The 20,776-nt window shown below is 50.1% G+C and overlaps 1 protein-coding gene across 7 annotated transcripts in view; it reads left to right on the forward strand.

Moving 5' to 3' along the window:
• PRKAG2 (protein kinase AMP-activated non-catalytic subunit gamma 2) overlaps positions 1–20,776 on the forward strand; it is a 299,615-nt gene that overhangs the window by 246,669 nt on the left and 32,170 nt on the right. For 4 of the 7 annotated variants that reach the window (XM_027538543.1, XM_027538541.1, XM_027538545.1 and 1 more), the window contains one exon: positions 12,239–12,342. In XM_027538543.1, coding sequence (XP_027394344.1) covers positions 12,239–12,342 — 104 coding nt within the window. Of the gene's footprint in view, positions 1–12,235; positions 12,343–20,776 lie in introns of all 7 variants that reach the window. The other 3 variants (XM_027538542.1, XM_027538540.1, XM_027538544.1) reach the window with 1 other exon arrangement.

Raw genomic sequence — 20,776 nt, forward strand, 5'->3', positions numbered from 1 at the left:
CTGGCTCTGTCTGCTCTGTGGTGGGCGCCCAGCAGCCCCAGCCAACAGCTGGCTAGAGTCCAGGCCGGTGAGTCAGACCGTGTGCTCGCTGGCCGGGTGGCTCCATCCTACAGCTCTGCGGTGAGGGCGGAAGAACCCTTGTGAAGTTGTCATACCAGGACCCCAGGGACTTTACATCTTACCTGTGAAATGAAAAGTGGAAGAAACTTTGTGTCCTTTTTCTGGTTTATAGTAATGTGTGTGTACTAAGTATATTAAGACATTGTTGTAAATCTTTTATATTGATCTCATCTCTCAATCCTCAGAGCAACTCTTAAGAGGTAAATATTTTTATCATCCCTGTTTTATAGAGGGGGACATTAAGAGGGTGAGAGTTTAAGTAAGATACCTCAGGGGATGTATCTGGGAAGGTGGGGTCACCAGGTTTCAAACATGGTTGTTAGGCTCACTGCACGGGCTCCGAGCCAGCCTGCATTCCCAACAGGAAGTAGTCCCTTACCCGGAAACCCACTTTCTACGCCCTCACTCCCCGTCCAAGCTCCCCAAGGTGGTCCTTTGTGGCTCTGTTCTGCAAACTCCAGCGGACACTTAGTCCTCTTCTCATTTTGAGCTCTTAGTAGCCGTCCCCAGAGACAACCTCCGCCCCCTTCTCCCTCGGAACACTCCGGGTGCACTCCTCGTCCCTCTCTCCTCGGGGGTTCTCCTCTTTTTCCTTTTTTGGTTCTGTTCTGTATTGTAGCAGGTGGAGTGAGGTCTGACTCACGCAGACATTAGATACGGAACTTGCTCCCGGCTCTGCCCAAAGCCCCCCTTGTCTTCCCCTCCTGTCCTCTCCCCTAGACAGTCCTACTCACTTCCAGGGCTGTAATTACCCCCTGCCTGTTGCCCAGTGTTCTAATCCCGTGTATTTAATTACAGGATGCTTTAATAACCGATAACGCTCCAGAAGTTATCTCCAGCCACATCTCTCCTGAGTATCCGGTTGCCTATTGGATGTCTCCACCTGAGGCACCACCACCTCTCTCACCCAGCCTCCCGCTCCCCTCTTCTGTTTTCTCCCCCAGCCTGATTCAGTAAATGGTCACCGTGTCCCCCTGGTTTTTTGCTTTGTATTTTAACAAGAATAATGTTGAGCCCTGCCTCTCTCACCCCGCCACATCCAAGCAGTCTGTCCTCTCCCCGTCACCTCCTGAATCCCTCCCGTATGTCACTCTGCCATCGTCACCTCTCTGCTGACTGTTAAACAGCTTGATCCACTCTGGCCCCCTTCAGTCAACTTCACATGCTGCATTTAGCAATACTTTCTGAAAACGTGTCTAATGGCGTCATTTCCACGCTTAAAAGCCTTCTCCGGCTTCCTCTGCCTTTAGGCAGGACTCCAGTCTTCTCCCCGTATTCTCTGCCCCTCCATTCTGCCTGCCTCACCTCACACCACCCTTCTCCAGGCCTCCTGCACATTCCTCAGCTTTGTTCTCTGCACCTTCTGGACTTCAGGTGGGCTGTCCCCTCTCCCTGGATGGTTCTTCCCTGTCCTCTGAGCCACCCGCTGGCTTTCTTCAGGTCTCAGCCTAAATGTCACTCCCTCAGGAAGGGCAACTTTCCGGAATCCCCAGACCAGCCTTCACACCTTATGTCATGACCCTACCTGGTTGATGGGGCTGTTCAGGAGAAATGTGTTCATGTTTCCTTGCCGTTGAGGAAGCCCTATGTTTAATGTGTTAAAATGTGTTAATGTTTTAAAAATGTTAATGTGTTAAAAATGTGTTCATATTTTCCAGCCCTGTGAGGACAGGGCTGAGAACTTGCTATTGCCAGGTCTCAGAGATACCACGATAAACAAGACCTAGTTTCAGGAAATATTTGTCACATATGTGAACTCATAGTTTTTGGAGCTCTAACTTTTACCCTGGCACGTGGGCTCAGTATACTTCAGTGGTTAATGTTACTTCTTATGAGGAAATAAAGGCATTCCTATTAAAGGCAGTGAGGAAGCCCCCTTGCCAAGTTGATGTGTGCTAATCTAAGAGCAGTGACAAGGCAGAGGTGAGGTGACCTGGGTGTACCTCCCAGGTGTGCCAAGACTCCCGCTTCTGAACGTGAGGTCAGGGTGGACTCTGTCCAGAACAGCTTCAGAGGCAGTCATGGAAATGTGATGACTTACTCCCAAAAGCTGGTGTCCCAGGAGAAAGTCTCTTAGCTCTTTCTTTTGTGGCTGTGACTGCACTTATGCTGATGTTAGGGGAGAAGTCAAGCTTCACTCAGATGCTCAAAGGACAAAGTCCTTTGGTTCAGTTCAGTTCAGTTGTTCAGTCGTGTCTGAGTCTTTGCGACCCCATGAATTGCAGCACACCAGGCCTCCCTGTCCATCACCAACTCCCAGAGTTCACTCAGACTCAAGTCCATCGAGCCGGTGATGCCATCCAGCCGTCTCATCCTCTGTCATCCCCTTCTCCTGCCCCCAATCCCTCCCAGCATCAGAGTCTTTTCCAATGAGTCATCTCTTCCCATGAGGTACTCAAAGTACTGAAGTTTCAGCTTTAGCATCTATTTGGGAAAGTTTTGGTCAAATTTTAGTCACATCTTAAATCTTTTCACTTGCTGCTTCTGTCGAAGTTACAGCTATTTCCTGTGTATCTGAATTTACATCACATCATTGAGGTTCTGAACTTTGTAGTACCTGATTGATGTTATTTTAGGTTATACTTTGGTCATTTGTTTCTAATAGTAAGTTGTTGTTCAGTTGCTCAGTTATGTCCAACTCTTTTCGACCTCATGGACTGTAGCACGCTAGGCTTCCCAGTCCTTCACTATCTCCCAGAGCTTGTTCAAACTCATGTCCATCGAGTCGGTGATGCCATCCAACCAACTCATCCTCTGTCATCCCCTTCTCTTCCTGCCCTCAATCTTTCCCAGCTTCAGGGTCTTTTCTAATGAGTCAGCTCTTTGCATCAGATGGACAAAGCATTGGAGCTTCAGCATCAGTCCTTCCAATGAATATTCAGGGTTGATTTCCTTTCAGATTGATTGGTTTGATCTCCTGGCCTTCCAAGGGACTCTCAAGAGTCTTCTCCAACACCACAGTTCGAATGCATCAAGTTGCTACCAATAGATTGTTTTTCGTAGACCACGTATTGTGGAATGTGTACTTGTTTCAGTAGGACCTCAGCAAGACAGACGTCACTTCATTTGGCTCTTCCTTTCACAATGACTCCTTGAGCTTTGATGCTTACGCATGTGGCCTGTCCCCTCCCCCTTTAAGTTGCATGTGTAATTAGTGCCAAGTAATCAAGAGCATGAGTCAGACCCAGGTTGGAGTCCCACTTCTTCAACTTAAGAGCTGTGAGACCTTAGGCAAGTTATTTCAAGCTTCTCTTTCTCCCTGTGTAAGCAGGAAGTAATCATAGCACCCAGCTAAACAGGATTATCCGTGCATTAAATAACCTGAATGTAATGGTACCTGCCGTGTTGTATCGTCTCCACAAATATACTACGGTGATGCCCTTGGAAAGGACCAGAGAGGCAAATGAGCCAAAAGGTAGAATCAGGCCACCATCAGTGCTTCATCTGGTGACTGCGGCTGGCCCAGCGACGGCTTCGGGGTCAAAAGTCTCTGCGTGTGACTGTCTCATGAGTACCATCCAGTCAGCAGCGCCTGTGATCTATCCCATCCCTCAGAATCACTCTGCAGGAAAGATGGTGTCCTCCCCATTTTACAAACGAAGAGGTCCAGGCCGATGGGATGAAGGAACTTGCGGAGCGTCCCGCAGAATGTGATGGCAGTTCTGACACAGATCTGCTCTAGACGTGCCCCGTTCGTTCTTCTACACAGGCTCCGGCCGGCACCCGGAGTTCCTGTAGCCCCCGCTGGAGAGGCGCATGCTCTCTGATGTACCTGAAGTACCAACGTACTGGTATACCTGACGTACTGACATACCGGACGTATTGACGTGCCTGACGTACAAACGTACGTACTGATGTATCTGACGTACTGACGTACACATCGTACTGATGTGCCCAGGCCTGTGGGCTCAGCAGGGAGCCATTTGTCCTCCCTGCCTGACTCTGCAAATCACTTCTCGGCTTTGGGGTGAATCGGACACGACTGAGCGACTTCACTTTCACTTTTCACTTTCATGCATTGGAGAAGGAAATGGCAACCCACTCCAGTGTTCTTGCCTGGAGAATCCCAGGGATGGGGGAGCCTGGTGGCTGCCGTCTTTGGGGGTCACACAGAGTCAGACACGACTGAAGTGACTTAGCAGCAGCAGCAGCATGACTGGGCAGCACTCTCGCGTGCTGTAGAAGGATCCTGCGCTGTGTTAGAGGCGGCCGGAGGACCCATTGTGTTGCTAAACCCCAGAGACGCACACGCGTTTACAGACGTGTTGAAGCGCTGATAATAGGAATATGTCAAGGCGCATCCGAACCACATTCTAATCCAGGTGTCAAACAGAAGCACGTTGGTGGGGACAGGGTGACAGGCCTGTCTGAGCCCTACCTGACGGGTTTACTGCGCTGGGTCCCACATTGTGGTTCAAGGTGGTTTGTGGAATGTTAATGTCTCTCTCCTCCCCGCCCCAGAAATGCGATCGAAATGTCAGCAATCCATGAAATCGAATACAAAAAATAGTCTTGCTCAACAAAAGCTAGAGCTTAATTCTTAGGAAAAGACCAATAAAATGGGTAAACGTGTGTCAAGTCTGTTCAAGAAAAAAAAAAAAAAAAAGTGAAAATACCCGGTGTTAGAAATAAGGACTAATAATTAATGCAGAGATTTAGAAAATCACATTGAAAGAAATCTGAATATATCAAATTATATCAATACATTCAAGAATCTTTTCAGTCACTTTTGAGTAAGTTTCACCAGTTTGTATTTTCCTGATCGATTATCCCTTTCATCAATCACCATAAAAGAAGTTAAAAGGTAATCAACTGAATTATACTCTTCAAATGGGTGAACTGTATGGTTGTGAAAGTTTTTTTGTTCATTTCCAGTAATTAAAGGGCCTTACCCTTCCTCTGCCCCTGCAGAAGAGGCCTGGGGTTCAGCCTGTTGATGGGTGAATTCTGTAAAAGCCTCAAGGAACCGCTAAGGCCGTGGTCACTTTAATTATTTTAGGGCTCAGGAAAGGACAGCAGGGACCGTGCTCCTTCTGTGGAGCTCGCTTGATCCGAACATCAGAACCAGACGGTAGCACACAAAGAAGAAAAACGATTCGCCTGGTATTTAAAGTACGGGCAGAACTCCCATAAAAACATCGGCAGAGTGAGCCATGCAGTCTGTGGTGACCAAACAAGGTCTTGTCCTACAAATGCAAGATTGCAGTTTATTAGGAAATCCACCAAGGAATTAACGTCAGCAGATAAAAGGAGAGAAACCTCCCGTCATCTCAGTAGATACTGTAATGGCAGCTGATAAAATTCAACCTATGTTGCATTAACAAAATCCTAAAGAAATAAGCTAGAGAAAGCAGGAAGCTCCTTCGGGTTGCAGGAGCTGGCTGGGGCAGCCCCAGGTAGTTTGTGGCATCACCACTGTCAAGGGGTTCCTCAGTCTCCTGGCCGGCTGCTGCTGGGGGCGGGACCCTTGCACGCCAACCTCAGTCCTCATTGTTGCTTCAGCTCAGAAGTTGGGCTGTGTTTCCTGAGAAAGAAGAAACATTGGCTGTGGTAGATGTTTGAGCCATGTAGTTCCGAGAATTTTCAAGTGGATGGAAATCAGTTGTTTCAAGGTCATAGCCTTGTCTGTTTGTGACATTCCTTAGGCATTTATTGCAACCTTTAAGTTTTATTTTCTTTTATTATGTATTGTATATTTGTTTATATTACTGTTTATTTGTTGCAACTAACTGGGGAAACTTTGTGCCTTTACTTACATACGCTTTTCTTACTGTTTTAATAACTCTTTGCCACCTTGTCTGGAAGAGCATCTGTATCTCCGTCTTCAGTGGACCCTTTTGCCTCCAGCACACATGAAGCCAAGCATATAAAGCATGGAAAGGGAAAAACAAAAACGAACGCACTTCATTTATTCTGTTACCTTTATAAGTCCTGTAAAATTACGTTTAAACTTTGACTTTGTTGATATCCATGTATCTAAGCACTTTAGGAAAATGTCCACAAGAGTTTAATCTTTTCTGTATACTTTTAACTTTAATATTTCCCTTTCTGCTTATTCTTGCTGAACTATTTTAAATTGTTTTTGCTTATTTCTTGTTCAGCTATTTTAAATGACTTTCTAAAAAGAAAAGATAGGACTTCCCTGTAGCTCAAATGGTAAAGAATCTGCCTGTGATGCAGGAGACCAGGGTTTGATCCCTGGGTTGGGAAGTTCCTCTGGAGAAGAGAATGGCAATCCATTCCAGTATTCTTGCCTGGAGAATTCCGTTGACAGAGAAGCCTGGTGGGCTGAAGTCCATAGGGTCGCAAAAAGTTGGACACGACTGAGCAACTAACACACACAAAAAGAAAAGATGCTGTATGAATACAGTAAACTTATATTTCCAAATGTAGAATAAAGTATAAAGGACAAATGTTAAAATGACTAACCTATTGATAGTCTTTTTTCTTTGTGGAATTATAATGAAAGATCTTACATTAAGTTAAAATTAATAGGAATTGGAAATAAGGAGTCAGTTTTTTTAATTTGGGGTTTTTTTTTTAGTGCTTTGGGCGACGTGTACATTTTTTTTTTAAGTGCTTCTCATCCTACACCCTTGGGGCTTCCCTGGTGGCTCAGATGGTAAAGGATCTGCAATGCAGGAGACCCAGGTTCAGTCCCTGGGTTGGAAGATCCCCTGGAGAAGGGAACAGCAACCCACTCCAGTATTCTTGCCTGGGAAATTCCATGGACAGAGGAGCCTGGCAGGCTACAGTCCGTGGGGTCACAAAGAGTCAGACAGGACTGAAGTGACTAATGCTTGCATCCTTACAGCCTCAGCTCTTGAAGATGGGGGTTGGACCCTAACTGTGACCCCTGCCTTTCCCTGATGTGTCTGTCAGTGCCACACCAGTTAGCAGTTGGGAGCTTGTCCTGACACACTTGAGGAGCTTGCTGCCTCTGAAGCTGCCATCCGCTGCAGATGTCTAACTTTGGTACAAGATGCACCGCGACTGCACAAGGGCATTACTCGCAAAGCCCCAGTGGGGGCATTGGCAGTGGAGGGGGTGCTTGTGGCTTGAGGGCTTTGAGGAAGGTGCACTGGGCCTGTGAACTGAATGAGGAAGGCGGAGGAGGCTCCCAAGGCCGCTGTGACAAAGTGCTGCACACCCGGCGGCTGAGAACAAGGGCCTTTCATTCTCCTGCAATCTGGAGGCCAGATATCTGAGACCAGAAGTCAGCAGGGCCAGCCCCTTCTGGGGGCTCCAGGAGGCTCCGTCGCAGGCCTCCCTCCTGCCTTCTAGTCTTTGCTCGCCCTCCTTGGCACCTGGCAGTGTCACTCTGATCTCTGCCTCCATCCAACATGGTCTTCTCCTCTGTGTCTGTGTCCTCTCTCCTGTAAGGACATGGGTAGTTGGATTTAGGGTGCAACCTAGTAATCCACAGTGGTGGTGGTATTGTTGTTGTTCAGTCACTCAGTCATGTCCGACTCTTTGCGACCCTGTGGGCTGCAGCACACCAGGCTTCCCTGTCTTGCACCATCTCCCAGAGTTTGCTTAAATTCATATCCATTGAGTCAGTGATGCCATCCAACCATCTCATCCTCTGTCGTCCCCTTCTCCTCCCACCTTCAATCTTTCCCAGGAACAGGGTCTTTTCCAGTGAGTCGGCTCTTTGCATCAGGTGGCCAAAGGAAGCTTCAGCTTCAGCATCAGTCCTTCCAGTGAACATTCAGGACTGATTTCCTTTAGGATGGACTGGTTGGATCCCCTTGCAGTCCAAGGGACTCTCAAAAGTCTTCTCCAACACCACAGTTCAAAAGCATCAATTCTTCGGCACTCAGCCTTCTTCACAGTCCACCTCTCACATCCATACATGACCACTGGAAAAACCATGGCCTTGACTGGACGGACCTTTGTCGGCAAAGTGATGATCTGCTTTTGAATACGTTGTCTAGGTTTGCCATAGCTTTTGGCCTCATCTCAAGATGCTTACCTTAAGTACACCTGCAGAGAGCCTTGCTTCCAGAAAGGTCTTGTTCTGTCATCCCAGATGAACACCATTCAGAAAGGCAGGTAGCATTGCAGTGGCCCCTACCTGAGGCAGTGCACTGGGCAGAGGCAGGCACAAGGACGAGGTCCCAGAGCTGAGAAACTGCCTTTGAAGGGAAGTGTGGATGGGATCCTAGGGTGTGAAATTCCTGGGGGACATACGTGGCAGCTGAGTGGCGTGGCTGTGCTGTGAAGTGAGGACGCATCAAGGGTGTTGTGTAATCAGATCTGCTTTCAGGGAGGGACACGCTGGTTCGTGTGTAGAATTGTTCCCGTGTAAGCTCAGTGTCGCAGTTTCCAGATTGTTCTGCTAACCTTCACAGGTAAACAGTTCAACATATACTTTTCTTAGACCGCAGTAGTCTTCAGTCACTCCCTTGGACAATGGCCTTGGGTTAGCGTGTGATGGAATGTGTAACATCCATCCATCCACAACGGGCAGCTTTCACAGACCACAACTTGGGTGCCAGTGAGATACCCTTTAGTTACACTTTTGCCCGGGAACGTTGTGACGCCGTCTTAACCCCGGTTACCTGTTGAGTAATGAGAGCTTCAACTGGCCTTGTCAGGAATTTTAGTAACTAACGTATTCCAAACAGCCTCTTGTGGTTGAATGGTTTGGGGGGTTGGTTTGGTTTGTTTTTTTTGTTTTTGTTTTTGTTTTTCCTTTTTGGTTTAACTCCAGTTGACTCTTTATTTCCGGTTTCAGTGCATTTCTTCCTTCAGGTACAATTGGAGACTTCATCATAATGGAAATAAAATAAACGGTGCCCTATTCAGAAAGTTTTACCAAAGGTGGAGAAGCAGTGACGTTTCATAGTCTCCTAACTTTAAAGGCTAACACTTTCGTGAGCAATATTATTACATAATTAGTAATCTAGCCTTTATAACCAGAGAAGGCAATGGCACCCCACTCCAGTACTCTTGCCTGGAAAATCCCATGGATGGAGGAGCCTGGTAGGCTGCAGTCCATGGGGTCGCTAAGAGTCGGACACGACTGAGCGACTTCACTATGACTTTTCACTTTCATGCATTGGAGAAGGAAATGGCAACCCACTCCAGTGTTCTTGCCTGGAGAATCCCAGGGATGCGGAGCCTGGTGGTCTGCCATCTATGGGGTCACACAGAGTCGGACACGACTGAAGTGACTTAGTATAGCATTAGCATAGCCTTTATAACAAACCAAAATTCAATTTTCTATCATCTGTTTTACATATTTAACATGTTCCTTTGTTTGATCAAGGTTTTTACATTACCAAAAAAATGTTACAGACCTGCCTCAAAACTCAGAAGTGCAGGCTAAGCATAATAAAAACATCAGACGAATTCCAGTCGGAGAACCTCATCCTAAGTACCTTCCCAGTGGCCCGCAGAATTACCAGGGCCAGCAGGTCAGGGTCTGGGGAGACTTAAGGAGACAAGGCTGCCTGTGAGGTGCTGTCCCGGAGGGGTGACAATTCAGGCAGGTGAATAATTGAGACAAACGCACCCCACTGATGTGAGACGTTAGTGATTGAAGGCACACCGCCCACCACCAGGGAGTTGAGGGAGCCCCTCTCACAGCGAGACCCTGAGGGCCCAGCTCCCCACATCCTGCTGGCATGGGGGCTGCAGCTGGCATGGGTGAGCAGGGACACCCCAGGGAGGCTGACAGGGAGTCATAGCCCCGGTGGGCTCTGGGAATGTGGGCCGCGCCCCGAGCAGCCCCATCCGCAGGAGGGACCAAGCCACTCCAAGCACCAGTCCTAACAAGGTGTTGCATTGTGACTCAGAGAATGAGAGAGATACCATGTGTCCACACTGAGATTAAAGTGAGTTTTTAATCATGTGTGAGTCGTCACTGTGATTCGTCGGTCGTGACAAACGCCAGCGCATCCTTAGGGGAACGTTATCTCAGAAAATTGCTGTTGTTCAGTCACTCAGTCCTGTCTGACTCTTTGCAGCCCCATGGACTACAACATGCCAGGCTCCCTTGTCCTTCACCATCTCCCAGAGCTTGCTCAAACTCATGTCCATTGAGTCGGTGATGCCATCCAACCATCTCGTCCTCTGTCACCCCCTTCTCCTCCTGCCCTCAATCTTTCCCAGCATCAGGGTCTTTTCCAGTGAGTCGGCTCTTTGCATCAGGTGGCTAAAGTACTAGAACTTCAGCATCAGTCCTTTCAATGAATGTTCAGGACTAATTTCCTTTAGGATGGACTGGTTGGATCTCCCTGCTGTCCAAGGGACTCTCAAGAGTCTTCTCCAACACCACAGTTCAAAAGTATCAATTCTTAAGCGCTCAGCTTTCTTTATCATCCAGCTCTCACATCCATACATGACTACTGGAAAAACCGTAGCTTTGACTAGACGAACCTCAGATGATCCCTGTAGGGGAAACCCAATTGGAGAATACAAGGAGCTGCTGTGTCTTCACAGCTTTACTATAAATCTAAAGCTATCCAAAATAAAATGTTTATTTAAATATTTTTTAAAATCAGACGAATTAAGATGGTACCCCAAAATATGTTTAGCACACAGAACTTACAGTGTTGGGAGCTGATGCTGTGGGTAGCTCCCATGCGTCCAAGTTCTCTTATCTGAACACCTCTACCTGAGGGTGTTCTTTGGCAGCTGGGCTTGTGGGTTCGAGGCAAGAGCATACCCAAGAGTGACCCCTAACCAAAGCAGGCAGGGTGGTCCTGATTAGGAGGCATGCACAGCTTCTCCTGGGTCCCCAGCAGCTGCGACTGCATGGAGCTGTGACCTGCCAACTAGAGCTCCCTCTTTTTTTTAATTATTTTATTTTTTAAAAATACTTATTATTTACTGATTTGGCTGCACCAGGACTTCACTGTAGCGTGCAGGATCTTCTGTCTCTGTTGCTGCCTGAGAACTCTTAGTTGCAGCAGGTGGGATCTAGTCTCCTGATCGGGAATCGAACCTGGGCCCCCTGCGTGGGGAGCGTGGAGTCTTAGCCACTGGACCACCAGGAAGGTCACTAGAGCTCTCTATCTCTTTTTTTAAATTAATTTACTTGTTTTAATTGGAGGCTAATTACTTTATAATATTGTAGTGGTTTCTGCCATACACTAACTTGAATCAGCCATGGGAATACATGTGCCCCCATCCCGAACCGCCCCTCCCACCCGCTTCCCCATCCCATCCCTCAGGGTCATCCCAGCACACCAGCCCTGATCTCCCTGTGTCGTGCATCGAACCTGGACTGGAGATCTGATTCACATGTGACAGTGTACATGTTTCAGTGCTATTCTCTCAGATCATCCCACCCTCGCCTTCTCCCACAGAGTCCAGAAGTCTGTTCTTTACATCTGTGTCTCTTTTGCTGTCTCACATATAGGGTCATCGTTACCATCTTTCTAAATTCAGTATGTATGTGTTAGTATCCTGTATTGGTGTTTTTCTTTCTGACTCTTTCCTTTCATCTCACTTCCCCTGGTCTCACAGGTCAGCTGTGGGAGAACCCACACTAAGACCGTCCGAAATAAATAGGTATTGATGGACTTAATTAGCGTAGTAAGTGGGTAAGATTCTGACTATTCAAAGAAATTAGCATCCAGGAAGAGCAAGAGTATCTGAGCCGTGTGGATCACACCCGGTTCGCCCAGTGAGGAGCCATGGAAGGTGCAGAGTGAGCACAGCCTGCCCTTCCTGACTCGGGGCCTTTAACATTTTCAAATTTCCAGTTGTTCCTTGCTAGTATGTAGAAATACAGTAGCATGTGTTTTTTTTATTTTGTTTTGTTTTTTTACTTTGCCATCTGCGACCTGCTAAACATTTTTTTTTTTTTAGATCTGTGAGCTTTTTGTAATTCTTTGGTATTTTCTATGTAGAAAATCATATAGTCCACCAAATACAGTTTTGCTTTTTCCTTTTCAGCCCAGAGGCTTCATTTCTTCCCTTGCCTTCTTGCATCAGCAAGGACAGCAGGGTTGAGTGGCATGGCTTCTTGCTCTTACAGGGAAAAACATTTCTTATTTTCCATTAAGTGCATTAGCAATAGGTTTTCATGCATACTCTTAATCTGACAGAGGAAGTTCTTTTTTACTTATCACTGATACTAGCCTTGTTTTTTCCTTTTCAGCAGAAGACTCAGAGAGTGGCGTTTACATGCGATTCATGAGGTCACACAAGTGTTACGACATCGTTCCAACCAGCTCCAAGCTTGTCGTCTTCGATACCACGTTACAAGTGAGTGGGCCCCGCTTCCCTGAGTTCGGGCTGTGTTATTCCGGTGGCTGTCCTGTCAGGCAATTTGGACCCAATCCTTTCTGCTCATCAGGGCCTGTGCTGAGGTTTACCATCTGAATTCTCAGTCATCACGGCAGTCTTCTAAGGAATGCACTGTTTAACAGATAAGGAAACTCATTATCTAGAGTTTACTCACATTCTAGAATTTGAGAACTTGGTCCACAGACCCAGGGAGTCATGGGGTGGAATCTGAACTCAGGTCTCCCTGATGTGTGTCCATCCCGGTCCCTCCTCAGCACATCCTGATGCCCTGTGTTAGTTATTTACCAGAATAAAGCTGAAGAAACTTCAGTTAGAAAGAAAAAAATTACTCAGGTGGATAATCTCTTAAGAGAAAACTGTTGATCTCTTTCAGCAGAAAATTTGAACCTGGTTATTATGGTATTAAAATTGTGCTTACTGCAACTCGTTTTATACCAATATGACTTACAGTCGTATGTGAAAAGTTCAAAATAACACATTCAATATACTCAAATTACATCCAGTGTAATAAGATACGTATGCATACTGTGTATACCTGTGTGCATGTAAATTTATGCATAAATCTTTACCAAGAGGATTATGTTCGCTTGGGTTCACCAAAAGTAGCCGCCAAGGCAGGAATTCACGGGCCATTGGCACTTTATGAGGGCGTCATCCCCCTGGGGAGCCCCCGAGGGACTGGGGGAGAGGGGGGAGGGGCCGAGGGCCTCCAGGTGAAGACCACCGCTCCTTCCCTCGGTGGGACTCCAGTGGGCGAGTGCGTTCACCCCAGATCCTCGGCTCCTCGTCCAGTGGGGTCCTGGGAGCCCTGCCCAGCCCTCTGGCCTGTGAGCCCCCCGGGACACCCTGCTGCGGCTCTTCCCCCAGGATGCCTGGGCTCTAGGGGACCACTCTGCCTGCATTCGTCCTCAGTGCCCAGAATTCTTAGGAACATGAAAATCGCTTTGTCCTTAATTTTATTTTCCAATTGTTTCTGATTTTTGTGTAAATTGGCCTGATACCCTGTGACTTTGGCGAATTCACCTGGGCCCAGGCACCCTTCGAGGCCCCTTCTCCAGCTCTTGATTCCTTGACTCAAGGAGGACAGAGGCAGGATCTTAGGGAAGCAGACAGTAACTTCAGGAAACCTTCTGTACACCTAAAACTACAGACTGCAGTAGTGAAGTACCTGGAAATTCTGAATTCCCCAAGTAAGTAGATCACCCCTCTTACCCTCAGACATCTGCCAAAGGCCTGACTGGAGGTTTTCCAGCAACAGAAAAGCAAGTGACCCCGGGTTTCATTCTTACTCAGCTTTTCCCTCGTCGTGAAATGGACTCTTTTCTGAATGTAGCATTTAGCCAGAGCGAGTGATACGTGAAAAATGTGATGCTTTATGGATCTTCGGAGGTCACTAATCCAGTGACTGTCACCCCCCTGATTAATAGAAGCTGCCTGAGCCTCATCGAATGGAAGTTAGAAATCCTGTGGGCTCCATGCTTCCAAGGAGCTAAAACAGGTTACCATGGAAATGGGGGTGACACTTTGGCACTGGTGACAGCAAAGTTAATTAAGTGTCTGAAAGGCTAAGCAGACCCTTGTCTAGACGCAGCCTGTAGGGTGACCGTGGACACGTCCCGAGGGCGAGGGAAGCAGGCTGGCAGGCTGCAGCGTGTCTGTCCCCGGGACCACACGACGGTCATCCTCCTCTCGAGGTGGCAGCTGGGACAGCGCGTGGTGTGCCTGTGGTAGGGCAGCACAGAGCCGTCGAGACGGGTAGAAGTTTGTCCAGAATGTGTTTCAGTTAAAAAAAAAGAAATGTATTCTGCTCAAGTCATTCTGAGCGTATCAAAGACACTGCTGGTCTGGGGAGCCAGGGTCAGCCGTCCACACGTGAACTGAAAACAGGGTTCACAAAAAACAGGCAACTAGAGAAGCCTGAGAAGGGCCCCTGGCGCCTGTGCCCTCAGCCTCTGTGAGGCCTCGGGCCTCCCGCAGGTTGGGCTGTGATGCCCCCGTGTGTCGTGTCCGCGGACACACAGTGCCTGTCTCCTGGTGCCCTGGAAGTCAAGTGCGCGTCCCAGAGTCCTGCTCCTTGGGCTGACTGGTTCTCCCTCGAGGTCAGCGGTCGTCACGAGCCCCTGACGGTGGTGTGACTAAGGTGGGTGCGCTGCCCGACTCCCCCTACTCCCCGGAGGGCAGGAGCCTGCCTTAGATGGTTCCATGGCTGGAGGTGCAGATGAGCCAGCACTCGGGCTAGACAGGCCCGATGCCACCCTATCGGTGTGGGGTCTGAGCTTGCACAGTTCCTCGGCCTTCCACTGAGTTATTCTTCCCCTACCAGGCCCTGTAGGAAGCCAGGAGCCATTTCTCAAAAGGAAAATAATGACCTGCAGAAGAAGGTGTGGGTTTTTTTTTTTAATCTTTTTCCTGCCCCCAAACCAGTGACTTGCCTATTGGTGCCTGGTGAGCCATTCATCCACCGGCCCCAGCTCTGCCTCTGGGGGTCACAGGCCCGGGTAGACGAGGGGCCCACCTTGCTGCAGAGCTGTGCCCTGCTCTGGGCCCACTGAAGACCGCTGTCGCTGGTCACTCAGTGCACGGGTCAGAGCAGCACTCAGACAGGGGTGTCTTCTTCCAAAGGCCCAAGAGGATGGCAGGGAGCAGGAGGCAGGCGGAGTCTCATGGGGTGGGGGGGCTCTCTGACGCTCCAGGCTGCTGCCCACCCCCCGACCCTGATCCCTCTGGTTTGCAGACATCACTCTGAGACATCTGTAAAGCGTTGCTCCTCCCTGCCCACCAGACCAGCCAGCCCGGTGTTGTCGATGTCACCGTGTGCGACACGAGGCCTGGGGGCCCGGTCAGCATCTCTGTGGACGGTGGAGTCAGAGAGCATGGGAGTGGGCTGTGCCCGTCGAGGCGGCCTGCACCTCGGGGGCCGAGTACATCGGTCCAGAGAGAACACGCATGCAGGTGGAGCTGCAGGGTCCAAGATGCTCGGTCTGGAGTCGCAGGAATCCAGCTTCATGAGCAGGTTCCCCCCGGAGTGTGACAGTCAGCACCTCCATCTCTGAGCTTCCCCAAGGACACCCTGCTTCCCCTGGCTTGCCAGCCTGTGGTTTCGGGGGGCATCCTGCCTGACCATAGCATCCCATGCCCTGTGTGTCCGAGAGCCAGAGTAGGGACCCCAGTGCTCCATTCGAGAACTCGGGGGTAGCCAGTGCGGCATGCAGACCCCTGAGCTCTGGGGCTTGACCTTGGCTGAGACTCCGCCTATCCCCTGGCAGACCATTCGCCCCACTTGACTGCAGCCACAGTGGCGTTGGGGGTGCTCGGAAGTCGTGTCTGTTCAAGGCCAGTGCCTGGTGACCCTGAAAGTTCTGCGCTCAGCCGTCCTGGAGAAGCAGCAGTCCTGGGTGGGGCACTGTCCTCAGGGGACACTGACCAAGTTTGGGACTCGGATCTGGGAATGGTAGGAGGATGGGAATGCATGTTGATGACTAAGGCTGGGTTTTAGCCCGTGGGCCGAGAGTTTTTCTGGCTGTGTGGATCAGGGAACATTTCAGAGGCCGGGCATCCGCCTCATTCCCAGGGGTGCTATAACTGGTAAGCCATTGCCAAGGGCCTGTGGATCAGACACTCTCACCCCAGCCGGGCGCCTGCTGCCTCGTCCTTGGCAGCTCAGTGCAGCCCTGTCCTCCCCCGGAGGACCCTCACCCCATGCCCATCAGCGAGGTCCACACGGGTACGTCCCCTGTGGAGCACCACCAGCACGCAGCTGCTCAGGGTGGAGGGTCCCCATGCGCAGACCCGAGGAGGGTCGGCTGGGGGCTAAGTGCGCAGGCGCACGTGCCGAAATCTCCATAAGCCCGTGGGTTCACTCTTCCTCCTCAGAGCACCAGAGTTCTGGCATCTCGGCGTTCCGCAATGGCCTACATTCAAGGCCGTCAACTCGGAAAGCTTTTGAGCCTTCCCAGCGGCTGCCCTAGATGTCACGTCCACACTGCCGGTAACTCCACCAAATCCATGTTATCTAGAAGCAGTTCCCACACTCAATTTCCAGGTTTCTGCAGATACGGAGTGGCGAAGCCCTGTCCCTGTCCCCACATGTGAGGCCCTCGCTGGGGCAGGCTGGAGCCTGACTCAGGTCTCAGGGCGGCAGGGGGTGGCTGCGGTTGTCTGGGGAATGAGTGACCCCACGTGTGCAGGGCATCCGCCCAGGGAAACTTGTCCCTGGGCCTCCAAGCCAAGACAGGCAGTTCTGACACCAGCCCTGTCGCTGTGCTGGGTTCTGGGGTTGAGCCAAGTCAGCGCCTAGGCTTTCATGTCCGAGACGCAAGGAGGCGGTGACCCCTGGGGTGGTGACACTCTGTCCCCTGTGTGAGCCCCAGCCTGGCAGGACTCTGCCCACATCAGAATCCACGTTCCTTTCGCTGCAGTGACTGCATCCCTGGCCCCGGTTCTCCTCTGGCAACTGCAGGCTGGGGCAGGGGTGCCACGGTCATGGGGAGCCCTGGTTCCTTCTCAGTGCTCCCTGCCCGGGGCCACGGGGTCTGGGCCCCACTGACCCAGAGCTCAGCACTGTGTTCAGGCTCCAAGACATGAGCCCAGTCCCAAACCCTTGGTCCCCAAAACCCTCCCGGCTACATTTCTGATCCATTGGGGACCAGTCAGGACACAGAAACCACAGCAGTCGTTGAATAGGAAGCTAACATGTATTGGTATTAATTGGATGTAAGTTACCTGGGTAACTGGCAGGGTAAAAGCTGACCTCTAAACTGTCCTTCTTGATGATGGTGAAAGAGGAGAGTGAAAAGCCTGGCTTAAAACTCAACACTTAAAAAACAAAGATCATGGCATCGAGTTCCATCATTTCATGGCAAATAGATGAGGAAAAAGTGGAAACATTAACAGATTTTATTTTCAGGGGCTCTGAATCACTGCAGACAGTGACTGTAGCCACAAAATTAAAAGACACCTGCTCCTTGGAAGAAAAGCTATGACAAACCTAGACAGTGTATTAAAAAAGAGAGACATCACTTTGCCAACAAACGTCCGTCTAGTCAAAGCTATGGTTTTTCCGGTAGTCGTGTACGGATGTGAGAGTTGGACCATAAAGGCTGAGCACCAAAGAATTGATGCTTTCGAACTGTGGTGCGGGAGGAGACTCTTGAGAGTCCCTTGGGGAGCAAAGAGATCAAACCAGTCCATCCTAAAGGAAATCAACCCTGAGTATTCATTGGAAGAACTAGTGCTGAAGCTCCAGTACTCTGGCCACCTGATGTGAAGAGGTGACTCATTGGAAAAGACCCTAATGCTGGGAAAGATTGAGGGCAGGAAGAGAAGGGGACAACAGAGGGTGAGATGGTTGGATGGCATCTCTGACTCAATGGACATGAGTTTGAACAAATTCCCGGAGATGGTGAAGAACAGGGAAGCCTGGCGTCCTGCAGTCCCTGGGGTCACAAAGAGTTGGACACGACTTCAGGATTGAACAACAGCAACACCAGGAAAGCCCCACTTGCCTACTTTAAAGACAAGAAAGATGAGGGTTCAACCTGTTGCCAAAATTCATGCTACAGGGGCTAATGAAGAGGAAGAGAGTTGTTTCAGCTCATTTTGTGCTTTTTCATCGTCAAGGACAATAATCTTCAAAATGGAACAAGTGCAATAAATGGTGATTAGAAGAAGCTAAGTCCAGGGTAGGTGTGGAGACTGCAGGAGGGTGCCCGTTTGCTTCCTGGCCCCAACTTGTGCAGTGGTGTTGGAGGAACTGTGGAGACCAGGTGAGCAGGCCTGAGGCCTGATGCCTGAGGCCAGAGGCAAGAGGAAAAACAGGATTCCTGGAAAAACAGTGGGGCACGCGGTGTCCATCCCAGGTAAGGTGTTTGAATGAAGCATTAATAAAAGTAGTAGTCTCTAGAAACCTGTCATGGCCTGAGCCCAGAAAGTCAGGGCGAGGAACCCGATTTCCTCTTTGGATCGTTCACAGCTGTGGCAATACCATGAAGGAAAGGCCAGTCTGGGGGCTGACAGAGCCTGGCGCAGCATCCTGGTGGATAAGATACAGAAGCGTATTTAGGCAGCTCAGCGAATTAATGGCTCATTATGGACAGAGGATGAGAGGGCTGAATGTCATCACCGACTCAACGGACACGAGTTTGAGCAAGCTCTGGGAGTTGGTGATGGCGTGCTACAGTCCATGGGGTTGCAAAGAGTCAGACACGACTGAGCGACTCAACTGAACTGATGGACTGTAAAAAAACGTCAGTGAAATCTCGGTCTCCCTGGAGCGAGGCTCCTGGTGGTTTTGGATTCCTCTCAGGCACCAGGCCACCTGTCACTCCAGCCAACCCTGCCTCCTGCAGGCTCGGTGGGCCGCACCCTGCCTGGGGAACCAGCGGGGGACGAGCAGGTGGGTAAGCGCCCCTGCCTGTCCTCCTCTGGGAGGACAGTCCTCAGAAGACCCCAGGGGAATCGAGCCCCGTCAGGCCAGCTCGACCACCCGCCCCCCTCTTCCCTGCAGGCCTGTGTCACTCCTACTCCTGGGGTCGTCTTCTCAGATAAGCCACGGGCGGGCCAGGCTCTGCTTCCTGGGGTAACCTAGCTAAGAAATTGCTGGATGCCTTAAGGTTCTTTCCCTCTAAGCCCATCAGCATTTGGAGCAGTGACTTGAATATTGATTTTATTGGCAGCATCATCTACTTAACAGATGACTTGAAGCTGAGAGAGAGAAAGAAAATTATAACCAATATCCAGAAGGATTGCTCAATAAGCTGAATGATCCCTGGGAATAATTAGTAAGTCCCTGATGTCCAGAACAATGAGAATTAGAGCGTATCGGTATTCCAGAAAAGACTTAAGTGGTCAGAACCACGGCGTGAGGCTGACCCGACGGGGGAGCTCACACAACATCTGGCGGGCTGTTAACAGGAAGTACAGGCAGTGGGCTTCACCTGTCACATCGTTTAGAGGTGGTGCAAAAAGGCTTGCATACGAACAGCGGTCTGTGTTCCTCCTCGCCCCCTCGTCGTATTCCCAGAAACAGCAGTTCAGCTGTGAGGCCTGGCAGTCACTGCCACCTTAGCTCGAGTCATTCATTTTAAGGCGCTTTTCTTCCTAACTTGGCAGCTGGGTGCTTTGTTCCTCGCGTGGCTTCCTTCCTCCCCTCCCGCTGGCCCCCCGCCCCCATTAACCACTTCTCAGGGGGTGTTTTCATGCATCTGACTGTGTCATGTTGTACCGCGGTGACATTTCCTATTTGTTCAGTTCAGTGTTATTCCTGGAGCTCAGAATCCTTCCGTTTTTAATTGTCTTTGATCATCTAAGGCTTTTCCCACCATCTGACCTCTCAGTAGGATTTCCTGTGCAGTCAGGCTGGGCCCGCAGGCTTGCAGCCTTTCGCAGACCCATCCCTGCTGCTTCCGCGTCTCCTCCTCAGTCGTCACCATCACCTGAGACCCTCACTGCTTCACGCCGTCAGTGCTTCCACCCTCTCCTGATAACCTGAACGCAGGCTTTTCTGCACTCTTGATTTATTCCCTCTGTTTTGGTGGAGCACTTTCCCCTGGAGCTTCCTGCCTCGGTCCACTAGGGCTGCGTGACAAAAGCCCTCAGACCTGCGGGCTTCGTTTCTCCTGGCTTCAAGTCCTCTTGGCTGGTGAGGCCTGTCTTCCCGGCTTGCGGACAGTTGCCTGGGGAGCAAGACCAGTCTAAGTCTTTCTCATGAGGACAGTGGTCCCACCCTGGTGACCTCCTCTAACCCCGTTCAGCTCCATCACACTGTTGCTGTGTGATGGGGGGTTGCTGTTGTTCAGCAACTCTGTCTGACTCTTTGAGACCCCATGGACTGTAGCCCTCCAGGCTCCTCTGTCCATGGGATTCTCCAGGCAAGAACACTGGAGTGGGTTGACATTCCCTTCTCCAGGGGATCTTCCCAACCCAGGGATTGAACCTGTGTCTCTTGTATTGGCAGGTGGATTCTTTACCAGGACTTCCCTGGTGGCTCAGACGGTAAAGTGTCTGCCTACAGTGCGGGAGACCCAGGTTAGATTCCTGGGTCAGGAAGATCTCCTGGAGAAGGAAATGGCAACCCACTCCAGTACTCTAGCCTGGAAAATCCCGTGGACAGAGGAGCGTGGTAGGCTACAGTCCATGGGGTCGCAAAGAGTTGGACACAACTGAGTGACTTCACTTTCACCTTCTTTACCACTGAGCCACCAGGGAAGCCAGGTCATGTTGGGGTTCAGTTCAGTCGCTTAGTCATGTCCGATTCTTTGCGACCCCATGGACTGCAGCATGCTAAGCCTCCCTGTCCATCACCAGCTCCTGGAGTTTACTCAAACTCATGTCCATTGAGTCAGTGATGCTATCCAACCATCTCATCCTCTGTCGTCCCCTTCTCCTGGCCTCA

Source organism: Bos indicus x Bos taurus, chromosome 4 (genome assembly GCF_003369695.1).
Source record: "Bos indicus x Bos taurus breed Angus x Brahman F1 hybrid chromosome 4, Bos_hybrid_MaternalHap_v2.0, whole genome shotgun sequence".
Lineage (NCBI taxonomy): Eukaryota > Metazoa > Chordata > Mammalia > Artiodactyla > Bovidae > Bos > Bos indicus x Bos taurus.